This window comes from Aplidium turbinatum, chromosome 1 (genome assembly GCF_918807975.1).
Source record: "Aplidium turbinatum chromosome 1, kaAplTurb1.1, whole genome shotgun sequence".
In the NCBI taxonomy this organism is placed as follows: Eukaryota; Metazoa; Chordata; class Ascidiacea; order Aplousobranchia; family Polyclinidae; genus Aplidium; species Aplidium turbinatum.
The window spans coordinates 57,517,988-57,530,593 of NC_137472.1; the positions used below are offsets into that span (position 1 = coordinate 57,517,988).

General features: G+C 35.7%; 1 protein-coding gene across 2 annotated transcripts in view; it reads right to left on the reverse strand.

Annotated features, from left to right (window-relative positions):
• Window positions 1-12,606, reverse strand: part of LOC145772546 (uncharacterized) — a 35,661-nt gene that overhangs the window by 22,319 nt on the left and 736 nt on the right. The window contains exons 1-5 of one of the 2 annotated variants that reach the window (XM_082584410.1): window positions 4,306-4,404; window positions 2,901-3,043; window positions 2,142-2,271; window positions 1,546-1,651; window positions 1,032-1,213 (exon numbers count right to left, since the gene is read on the reverse strand). In XM_082584410.1, the coding sequence (XP_082440536.1) occupies window positions 1,032-1,213; window positions 1,546-1,651; window positions 2,142-2,271; window positions 2,901-3,043; window positions 4,306-4,384 (640 nt within the window). In that variant the 5' untranslated portion in view covers window positions 4,385-4,404. Of the gene's footprint in view, window positions 1-1,031; window positions 1,214-1,545; window positions 1,652-2,141; window positions 2,272-2,900; window positions 3,044-4,305; window positions 4,405-12,606 lie in introns of those variants that run through there. The other variant, XM_082584416.1, reaches the window with a different exon arrangement.

Genomic DNA, 12,606 nt, shown 5'->3' on the forward strand with positions numbered 1-12,606 from the left:
ACTATAAGCACAATGTGCAGTCTTTTCTCTCCCTCTCTCTCCATTATCAAATAAATCTGGCCAAATTACAGTAGTTTATGCATGTGTATCTACCAGTAATGCAACACCATTGACATACTTTTCACAGTAAACCACTGGGTTATATAAATATATAGATGTCAAGCAGATGACATTTCTAAAGTCGATCTACAATAGTTCATATGTTCAAAGAGTTTAGTGCTCAATTGTCCAATGTTCATAACTACAATCATGAGTAGATTTACTGCAATTTTAACAAACATATAAATCAATTCTTTCTTTTTATTTTTATTTTTTGCATATAAAACCTAGAATACAAAACAAAAAATTATAAGCTGACATTTTTTTAAAAACAAAGGAGTTGCACCTACAAACATCTGTCAGATTGGCCCATGAAACAAGAGAAGGATCTACAAAGGATACAAACTGATTGTGGAGCTGCATGTTCTTGAAAAGTTGCTGATCTTTTTGTTTTCAGTTGTTTAAAATTTTTTGCTTGAAATGTAGCCTACTGGTGTCTTCCATAAGGCGAAGATACTAGAAATCCCTTTAAGCTTAACAGTTCTATCTTTCAATCGATGGAAATAAATAATTTTAATCATGAAATTGAATTCGAGAGTTTATTGATGCCTGGATAAGCTCAACCGTAAATTACAAAAAAAAATCTTTCTTATGCTTGGAAGGTTTGTGGTTATACTGTATAAGCAACGTTTGAGGCCAATTAAAACGTTTAATGAACTACAAATATAAATGTTAAATTGAAAAACGGTAACATTGTCATAAATAATGAATTTAGATAGCTGAGTAGCACCGATATGACATTTTGTAAAAACTGTCTCTGAAAAACATTTTGAAGTTTGGAATTACTTGAAACGTTTAAGAAGAAAATTTCATTCCTGTTTTACATGTCTGCTAACTGTACCCTTATTTTGGACATTGACTTAGACGGCACAATTGACCAAACGGCCTATCCTACATCGTTAGATCGTTTCAGACCACAGAAAAAAACTTACATTGAACAAGAAGATAGGCAGAGGCGATGACAGGCTTCCCATATCCGTTGGAGGCTTGGCAGGTCACGTGACCTTTGTCATGTCGGTTCACGTCATACAAGACCAAGGTACCGGCGTTCACAGTGCTGTGCCGTCTGTTTAGGGACTGCACTTGAGGTATTGGTAAGCCGTTGTATAGCCAACTGTAAATATACGCGCCGGTCAACATTGTTATAAAAACGCAATATAAATCACCCGCAGTGACTTCTACCTCGAAAATAGAAAGTAATATCTCGGGTTCAGGCTGGTGGTTTAAAACCTTTAAACTTTAAACGGAAGGTTTATCAAATATGCAAGGGGCGGTGAAATGTGGACTCCGGGATTTGTTTAGCCCATTTAACTCACTAAACACACACGGTTAGTAAAAATAATCAGTAAGTTATCATAATATGTTACTACAATAAATAATACGATACTAAAAATAATATGTTACTAAAATAAGCTGAAGCAGGTTAGAAAAAAATATTTGCCATACTTATAAGTTATGTTCGTAGGATAACCAGTCGCCTTGCAATTGAAGAAAGCCTCTTGCTTCTCTTTCACGGTTAAATTCTTCGGACCTAGTGTCATCTCAGGAGGAGCTAAAATGTATACAAAAGCATGTGCAAACTCTAAGAAGATGTAGGATATTGAACAAAAATAGAAAATAACATTTCATTTGCCGATTGAAGTTTTCACCATCAAGGGAACATTTTTTAAGGAGGTTATGTAAAAGAACTTGTTTTAGAAGCATGTACAGGAACCGAATTAAAGAATAAAGTTATTTTGACTTATGAAAATATCAACAGAAAATAAAAAGAATTGTATAATAGTAATTAATCATTGTATTGCACGTTTTTGTGTCAATACAGTCCGGTACACTGCATTGTCACACAAGCAATACTACAGCAGAACAGTGACTCTGTTCCCCTTGTTTCTTGCAGTGTTGTGGAGCGGTGTTCGTGCTCTTACCACTCGACCACGCAGCGATACCCTAACAGTGTACAATGCAATGCTGCCAGGAAGATTGAAAGACAATGGTAGAAACATGCATTGTGACATCACATAACATGACCTTCATTTTGAAGTCACCTCTTATGTTAACGGTTGTTGCATCTTCGACTTGGCCATCGCTATTGGTTCCTTTGCAGTTGTAGATTCCACGATGAGACTTTCGAAGAGAATCCACTTTTAACTCTCCTTTCTTGATATCTATTCCGTTCTAATACAATGTAAAGGTAGTTACAGATTCTGATTTAAAAACAATTTGTTTTTTGTTTGTCGTATTCTGGTGTAAACCTGGAGGTTGAAGATTTAGATGAAGTGGACGGGAAGGCAAGAAAGCCAATCTTTGTGTCCACCTTCAGGCATGCCTTTAAGTGTCCTGCCAAAGACACAGCCGCATGCTCTTGAGCGGTGTCGAACCGGCGCCCTTTCGATTACCTTCCAGGGCTCTCATCACTCGGCTATGCAGCCGACAACAATTTGTTATTAATCGGTAAACGAATACAAGTAGAAGAACTGAAAGATAAGCTGAGAGAGACACGTCTTAAATGGTTGGGTCACGTGGTAAGAAGAGACGAAGATTATGCAGAAAAAAGAATAAGACAATTAGATGTTTGTAAAAGAAAGCGAGGAAAGCCGAAAAGAAGATGGAAAGACTGTGTGGTAGAAGATATGGAAATAGTAGGAGTGAAAGAAAAAGATGATGCTGAGAGAGTGATGTGGTGGACTGCAATCTGCACCAGCGACCCCACTTAAAGTAGAAATAAAACCAGAGAAAAAAGGAGAAGAAAACGCTTATTAGTACTAATTGTGAATGTTCCTGTAAAATTTAAAGTGCAAACTTACCTCTCCGTCTCTTAGCAACCAGCCATCTTTCCACCACGTGATCTCTGGCTCTGGTCTTCCTTCTATTCGGCACCGAAGTAGAAGAGATTCGTGTTCTCTTCCCTCCACGGAGAAAGGAGGAGCATACGTGATGGTTGGAGGAGCTGCAAGCATGAAGAGATTTGCAACCTTAAGTTCAATTCAGTTCAATTTGTTTTTATTTCTGACCATCACAACAAAAACAATACATGCCAAACATAGCAGAGGTCTAGAAAAAGGTAGAAGCGACAAAGCTCGAACGTTATAACGTGCATAAGACCAAAGCAGGATAATGGCACAGTCACAACACATTAAATGTTTACGTAGTTAGTGTTACTGTAAGTTAGATGTGGGCCCTGTTTTCAGATTCCGAGCATTTGTGTATGGATAGACGAAAAGCAATGATATTTTGAAATTGTTTTCAAATAAAACCAATCTCGTTTTGGCCCAGTAGGCTATATATTTGTCTTGGTTTCATTTTCAATAGAGTTATTCAGTAAGGAAATTAGAAACAAAATTTAGTTTAATTCAAATGTAATTTGTGTCTAAGTTCGAAAACGTCAACAACAAAAAAGCTCAGATGAACAAGAACAGAAATAAACATAAAGTTTTTAACCCACAGAATTTTCATGGGTCCTACTAAGATTTCAAGTTTGCAGCCCACTCTTCGAAAGTTACTCTTATCTTGTTAATGCAGTACACAATTTTGCTTAAACATATTTCTGTCCTGTAAAATCAATCTTCAGTTTAGAAGAAACTTTGGGTTTATAAAACCTTTGGTACGAAACATTTTATCACCAAAACCATCAAGACGGCCAGGGCCACATGGGTGGAGTTTGATGGTACCGCTAATAACCAGCCTACGAAGTAGTTGTTTATATCTCTACTTAGTTGCACTCAAAAGTTTTTCATGCACAAATTGGTCTGCAGTGTGCTGATGTACCCACCAATTTAACTGAACGAATTTAGTTGAACTAATACCAATTTAACTGTAAAATGACGGTTAATATAGATCAGGGTAACGGTTATGTCAATCAAGTTAAAATGCAGTGTTCCATAGGAAGTGTAATAAATTCACACTTGTTTTGGCGCTATTAGGTCTATATTACATCCAATCTAATCTTAATCATCACACACGTGTAAAATTTTGATTTGGTGCGCAAAACATTTTTATCAGTGACAATAGAATTGCATGGAATGGGAATTGCATGTAATGGGCATTGCATGTAATGGTACAGTATTCAAGTTCGTGACACTATATGATGTCATAGAGTACTTTATTTGAAAGCAGAACAAAACAGAGCCAAAGACAGAAACCTGAAAGATTCCTGAAAAATGGCTCTTGGACTATTAGTCAACATAATCACTATCGTTTTAAATTTCGTACCTGATTCAATCAAGAGAAATGTCTTGAAATATAAACATAGTTTCAAGAGAAAAGAAACACTGACAGACATTGATCGCATTACCTAAAGCAATAAAACTTGCAAAATTTGACTCAACTGACTTTATGTATTCATAAATTTGAAAGATTTAATTCAGCTAGATGCTTTTACAAATACTACATACATAAAATTCGATTTTCTGTAACAAACAAATTAGTAGAATATTTGTAATATGTTTGACACCAACTTGTTTCACCGAAAACAAATCTTTTTCGTCTCACTTTTTTCTTGTGCGTAAAACAAAGTTTGCGGTACATAAAATGGTAGGCTACGCTACATATATTTTGTTCCTGGTAGACCTAAGCCTGGCTACTTTCCAGAATACAACATATTCAACTGGTCTGAAGTGATAGTTCAAAAAACAGCATTGGTTTGATACCGTTCAGATAAGGCGTGCCGAGAACACTTGAAACAGTAAAAAATCAACTTAGATTTACTTTGAGCCTCTAAGATTAAGTCAGCGCCAATTCAACAGCAAGCGGTAAAAGGAATTTAATGCCTCATTTTCAGCAAGTCAAGTAGCCTTAAAGGATGAAGCCGCTGTCTGGTCTGTCATTACAATTTGAAACAAAATAAAACATGAGGTTAAAACATACTTGACCAGGCTTGTGTAAATGAGCCCATATGTTGGGTGTTTGTAGAAATTAAGATATCATTATTACCATCTGCACCTTGAAAATCATGCATGTTAATAAAAAATAAAAATAAAACAAAATGCTAAAGCGAACTACGGTACCTTACGAAATCACAAGCTACAACATAAGTAGGTTAACTTTAAAGTGTGGAATAATGGTGTTTTCCCAGCTAACGTCTCGAGAAGTCACGTAAAAATAAAAGCTTGTCCTTATTGTGTTCATCATCCTATCAAAGCGATTATCCTGGAGCTGCCTCATTTAATTTATGTTTTTATAAAAGTTTTGTTCTATTTTTGCAATTTCTATAGATGTAGGCTAATTGGATAATAAAGGAATCATACATTACTTCTAAAAATAAGCTATTGGGCAACAATATGAATCGCCTGTCACTTAGAAACTGATAGTCATATATTCTTTTTTGTAGATTTGAAATTCTATGTTGACTGCCGCGTTCGCGCTCGTTGTGAGTTACCTGAGGTAGCTAACAATTAATTCACAGCCGCAAAAAAGATCTATTTCGATTGATTTACCTCGCTTTGTTGATGCAATTATTATATTCAATAAAGCCATTTCAAGGCTGTTGTTATTTTCTCAAACATTATCAACTCAATAAAAAGCAACACTTAAGTTTCTATTACTGCTCAAAATGTTGAATGAAGAGCGCCCCTGAATTGTAAATACAAAAACACAAATACGCAAAATTTAATTTCAAAATATAATATGGCCTGTCATAAACGTTCACAATCTATCACATCTTGATTCAGAAATAACAATCTGCCAGAATAGGATTACATGCCTCAGTGTGCCCTTATATGAAGAACTCATTATTATACAGTAGGCAGCCTGTATAAAAGAAAAAGTTTATTTGGTTTTTACGTGAACTACGTTTTCGGTCAATATCGCAAAATCGATGGAATCAAGCCAATTGTTTACCGCAACTTCTAGACAGGTACCACCGGCTAGATAAGCAAAGCTAACGAGGTTTGATTATCCCAAGGGAACGCAATTACGCATCAGTTGGATGATATTGTCCTCATAATAATTTCACTGTTAAAAAGCAGCTTTGACAAACAAAAAGGTTTTTAATTGCATGAATGTTGAGGCAAAATATATGTTTAAATATTTCCATCTCGTCAGAAATTACTAAATAAAAAAACTGAAGTCTGAAGCTATTGAAGACAATTCATGCGAAAGCCGTTTTTTACTTATCCAGAGCTAAATGTTTTTGCCCTTTACTACTCTTGAAACGATTATTGTGATGTCAAGGCAGGTATCGGGAGCAGGTTGCGTTTTTCCATTGATTTTCAAACATTTCATAGTAAGTCCACAGAATACTGTAGCTTCTTCATTTTTGATGTAAAAAAAAACACAAAAAATAGAAAAGCAGGCAGATGGACTGGTTCTGCTATAAATTCTTGACCTAGATCAGGGTTACTCAACTAATCTTAATAAATGTCCAGTGTGACAAATTGAATGCTTTTAGCGGTCCGGTGAATAAATTATTTCATACGCAACCACAAAAGTTAAAGTATCAATGATAGTAACGAACCATTTTTTTAGGTAAAATGTAACTCTTCTAGGATTTTTAACAAAATGTTTTGGGGCCCGGGGGTCCCCGCCCCCGACTACTAGAATAATCACAGACGTAAATTCTTTCTCCTAGTAGAAATCTGTTTCAAGAGGTCCAGAAACGTGGCAATGAGGTTATTCTTTCGAAAGCTTGAGGTCCACTATCAACACTCAGAAGGTCAGGATTCGGGCCGCGGTCCACCAGTTGAATAGCCCTGACCTAGGTGATATTCCAAGCAAAACATATATCGGCCTAACTTTCTATTTGCAAAAAACAAATCTTGCTGTTCTTTACCAGAAATGTAATCTATGAAGATATAAAAGTTACTCTTCTTGTTATTTTGCATTATTCTTTGCTGTATTTCAAACTTTTCGCCTATATTTCAAGGTGTTCGTCAGACAGTTTTTCGACGATTAATGCAGATTACGTTTCCTTGGCTAATTCCGTGAAGAGGAAAGTAATTTTGAGTGACGAAGAGTCAGAAATGCAGAAGATTGTCTTGTACTAATCAGCTTAGCTGCTTCTGTAGGAATAAAACCATCAAGGAAAAGTTTGAGCAAATTTTTGTTCAGGTTAAGTCTTGAATATCGTCCATACATACTCGACGAAAACACATCGACTGCCTCGCAGCATACACTACTAAGTAGACTAATTACACTGTAACCCGACAAAACTAATACAGTGCATCCTAGCAACAGCAAAATTGCGGATTACAGCGCACCTTCACTGCGGCTAAGTAACAGTTAATAACATCAACTTGTGCAACTACATTACAATACTTTAACAAACAGTAACACACCAAAGAAAACACGATTACTTCCCAATTTCGTAACTGGATTAAATCTGCTTGCCTGTCTCAATTAACCTACTTGCTCCGTATGAAAATACTCAAAAAAACAAAACAAAAAAAGCTGTGTTTAGTTTGATCGTTCTGGGAACAGATGCTGCTCCTGTGTTTAATGTCAATACAAAAGCTGACGGTAGCCTATTGGTGACGATATGGAACAGCCTACAACTTCCCAATCCTATCATTCTTAAGCAAACATGACCTTGGGGTCGCTAAACTACTTTCACTGAAAACACATTTGCTGCTACCAGGGGTCAGTAGAAGTAAATTATCAACTTTGTAACATTTAAAGGTTGCGGGTTTCATTAGCAGTACGATAACCCAGACAACAAAACCAGCCTTTTTTACATTGATTCAACCTCTGCAGACGTTAAATCAATGTAAAAATGGAAAATTTTCCTGTCTGGGGATGACATCACTTCTTTATAACGACTCTTGGTGCATCTTATGCAGCTTCTATGTAATGAGATCTAGATACAGAGTTATGAAAGATTAGTTATTTCGATTTCGATATGGCGTGTTTGGACATTAATTAGAGTGAAACTTTTGTGATGATATGAAACTTCTAATGCGCTAATCGTGTTGCAGTATTAAGCCTCAAATTAATTTTCATCAGGTCTGCAGTCGTGCAAACCTTTACCTTGGCATTTTCATCCTGATTATTCGCATGGCATGAGGTTGACATAATCATAAATATCTGTTGATTTAAATTGATTCCGACGGCGGAAAATGATGAGAAAATTGCATGCTTTTCCTCAAAACAAGTTCTGGTGTTCATAAAAAGGCCATACAGAAACAGTCTGTACGTTTTTGTTAATAGGTTTTATTTTAGATCATAAATTTTAGGAAATAAATTTTGCATGACTTAATCTATTATGCAATTATGATCTTAAGTCTGATATCTATCTCCTGTAGCTTAATTGTACGTCATAAAACTAACACAACAATTTGATGCACCCGAAAGCATTATTGTTTTAGCTACATGAGAATCAAAATCCAAGTTAAAACCTTTACGCACTTTCCTTATTCGATACTGTGCTGTAAGTGCAGTGAATTGGCAACACCCGTTGACACTTGACTGAAGCACGATGGCTGAGCGGTGTGTTTAATTTTTGTTACTAGAACTTTAAAACACTCAACGTGTGAATTAATTGAATCTCACGGAGATATTTCTACAAAGCACTGTCTCTTTCTCTTCATCCGTCCATTTGATTAAGACTCTAAAATACGCTGCAAAGTATCCATCTCCACAACTTGCAATCCCTCGCATTTTGTTCAAAAATTGTACAGGATCTTTTCTTAATCGTTTGATTCTTTTTTTTAATACTGCACAAACTGTATAGCAAGAATAAAGCACAGTAACATCATTAATAGTCTATTTTTTGTCTTATTGCTCTGCTAACCATTTGGTATGGGTCATTTCGCGTTGATGCAAAGTGTCGTGCAAATTAAATACAATTTCAGTGCTTGGCGACATGTTAACTTTGGTCTGGATCCATATCTACTGTCTCAAGTAACTCAACTCTGAGCAGCTTAAAATTCTAATAATTGTTTCAGAATTAACTATTCATCTTCAACCGAATGAATACAAACGAGGCTTATGAGACCAAAGTTGAAACTGTTGCTAAAGTATTGAACTGACGCTTAAGTAAGAGAGAGACGGCGACCACGGTTTTAAATAATTAAGCAAATTGCTCCAACAAAAGCCTCTTACCAGCATACGGAGTTGTTGCTACCTGCTATACATTTAAAACAGCATGAGGACTGTTTTTGCTTTTGTAACGTCATTATAACGTGTAACAACGTTGAATAACGACAATTGTCCTTATGCTTTTGATGTCTGGCATATACAAAGGACAGAGTGAGAACCACTTCAACAAGGCACAACTACAATATCATGCGCTAGAGTGTTTCGCTAAATAAAAAACCTTTTAATCACTTCAATGGCCTATTCGTGTTTTTACTGCAAAGGTTACCTGTAAATCAAGGCTTGATGTACTTTAACGTCGCTGGAGGTCTTGTTTCTATTCAAACGCGTAAAATCAATTGACACGAAATTTAATTAAAACGTTTGGTTTAACGTGAGTCTTTTTAATCAAGAGTTTTAAACAGTCTAAAGCCGTAGGTAGTAACAAAGTTTTACCACCACACATAATGTCGCCCAATCCGAATCGATCTATCAGTGAACTTACAAGATAAAACAAGCGTGACATATACTTTTAAATACATGCATTGCATAGTTAGGAGTCGTTGCCAGGAAAATAAGAAGTACACGTAAAAAGAAAAACTGGCAAAATTGAAAAGCGATATAATCACATTAACCATATTTTCCTTTTGTTTAAATATAGGCTAGTAATCACCATAAGAGTACGGTAGTTACTTAAGAGATTTTATAAATCAACCATTATGTTCCAACGCCGTTTACATTTCTTGCATTTTAAACATGTTTTGAATCCTGGAAAACGTTTTTTTCAAGTAACACTGCATCTAATTAATTCCTTCACGAAACTTCCTTACATTATTTTGATACATTGGAAGTCTAGATATTTAGAAAAAGGTTGGTTTTATGATTAACTGTATGTAGTTGGTGATTTGCTTTACGAAAGTATTGAAAACTTCGAAGCACAACATTGTGATGTTTCAATGAGCTTCTTCATCTTCATCGGTGAACGATTGTTTCATCCAAGAAAAAAAAGTAGTAAAATTAATTTTGCAATTTATTTCTCCAAAATCATCCACTTTATTGCAAAGTTTCGACAACCAAGAGCATTTGGTTCTTTTTTTTTACTTCTGTACTACTTACGGAAGGATGGCCTATCGGATAAGGCGTTGACTTTCCGATTCTGCAAACCTGGTTCGACTCCCGGCTTCAGCTGGTTGTTGAAAACACCGCTCACCTTTACCTAGGGTGTAATAAATTGGGTGGCTGTAGTTGCTGAAGGAAAGGCGGCCGAGAGAGAAGAACTGGCCACCCTACTCTCCTTAGTGCCGAAGGCTTAGTACCATGAGAACCTTATCTTCTCATACCCGATACTTCAATCAAGTATGGGACCACCTTTACCTTTTTTACTAAGTTACTTGCTAACTTGCAGTCCAAGTCAGTTATATTAATAATAATAATAATGTCATTGATACTGATAACTATAATGTTGATCATGATAACACCTCATATTTGGTTTTTAGTAGCTGACAGAGTTCGAGAAAGAGAGAGATGAAAACAAGTTGTGACGTTAGGTCAAGTTGAACAACCAGTTGCAGACGACAAAAAACTCATTTCGTTACTTGAGGACGGTTTTTGGTCGAGTTCGGACACAGGTAATCTTGATGTCAAAGAAGCTGTAACTCAATGCTTATTATGATCAACAGAAAGCCTATGCAATACATTACTACACTTTGCTTCGTGCATATGCCTTCCAGAAAGCAGTACCGTATCCCGGTAACCTTAGTGCTAAGTCAACTCCATAGTCTTAAATGCTTTTGTGGGCATCTCAGTGTCATGAAAGCTTTTGACTAGCAACCCACAACATCACTGGTAGACGTCACAGAGCAATATTGCGGCAATTGGTAATTTTGAAATGTAATTACTCCTCATAGTTTGACAAAAAATCAATTCACTGTATTGTTGTTTACATAAAAAGTACTAAAGATTCTAACCCGGCCTGACTTTTAAACAAATGCAAAAACTATACTTACTGTAGTTTCCAAGTGGGAAAATAATTCACAAACGATAAATAGCTGTTAAATAACATGATGCGTTCTACTGTTGCAAATTAAGCTAAACTATCACACAATGTATAAAGTGACAATCTGCTTTTATTCCGACGTTTCGTCAACCAGACACGACTGACTTCTTTATGAGGCTAGATCAGATAGTAATCTGGGGTGCAGGTCACTATCAGATTCTGATCTAGCTCCTAAAGAAGTCAGCCGTGTCTGATTGACGAAACGTCGGAATAAAAGCAGATTGTCACTTTATACATCTTTTAATAGTTCAGCTTAATTTCCACCAGTAGAACGCATCATGTTATTTAACTAAATACCTGGTGAACAGCCTCATTTAATTTTCAGATAAATAGCTGCTTTAGATCTTTTCAATATCAAGCCAACTTTTACAACCAAGTTCAAATCAGTTTTGATCGCCAAATCCTCTATTTTTTTAATGCAGATCAACCCTGTCAAAAACCAGGCTTCTTTGCATTTCAGCAATATAAGTTAGCAGTAATTCTACGTAAGAAAAGGTAGGTTTCTGAATAGGAAATGCAACTTCAACTGCATGTTGTCAACATTGAAAGCACGAAGGAAACAAGCTTATCAATGATTATAAAAGTCGGTGGAGCGTTTAGTCATGCTACAAATCTATGATACTAATAATTTTAGTATAAAATAAGTTTACAGCACACGTTTAGAAAAAAAAGGTTGAATAAGTAACTCTTACGTTTTGCTGTTGTGTTTTTTTTTTGTATTTTTGGGTTTTATTAAAATAACAAAAAACACCGTATTTTCTTTGGTAACCGAGTGCGAACTTTGTCATTTGCAATCATTTTACAAGTGAAATTTGCATTCAAATGTGAGCAAGAATTTGAAATGCCGGTGACCACATCAACATATTTATTACTTCTTGACCAGCAGCTTGGTAAAAGAAATAGGAACCTCTAGTGACATCTTGCGGAAGAGTAAAATTTCAGCTTGCAATACAAAAAGATCTATTGCTAACATATCATGCAGGGCAATTCCTATCATGCCGTGGTGCGTTTAAAATCTAGACCTTAATAAAATAATAAGAAAGTTTCTTAGTCTATTAACATCTTGAAAGTTATCATTTAGTATTTTGTTTTAAGCAAAATTAAACACAGATTCACATCAAACACATTTTAGAGATAATCATAATCACATTAATAGAGCATGGTGATGAATGGCATTTTTTCGTTGCTGAGCTATGCTAAAAAGTAAACACAGTTTTAAAAGCACTGATTTAGAATACGTAATAGAATATTTTGAGAGTTATTTTAGACTTCTCGGATTAGCATCGGGTTTCGAACCCAAAATATTGGAATGACTTTATCCCCCATCACCTTGGAGTATATTATGACTAGGGGTTGAAGTACTGTGCATGTGTAGCCGAAAACGTTCGCCTTATTTAAGGGGTTAAATGGGTATGTGACTCCTCAAATGTTACAAGCTTCTATGAGGG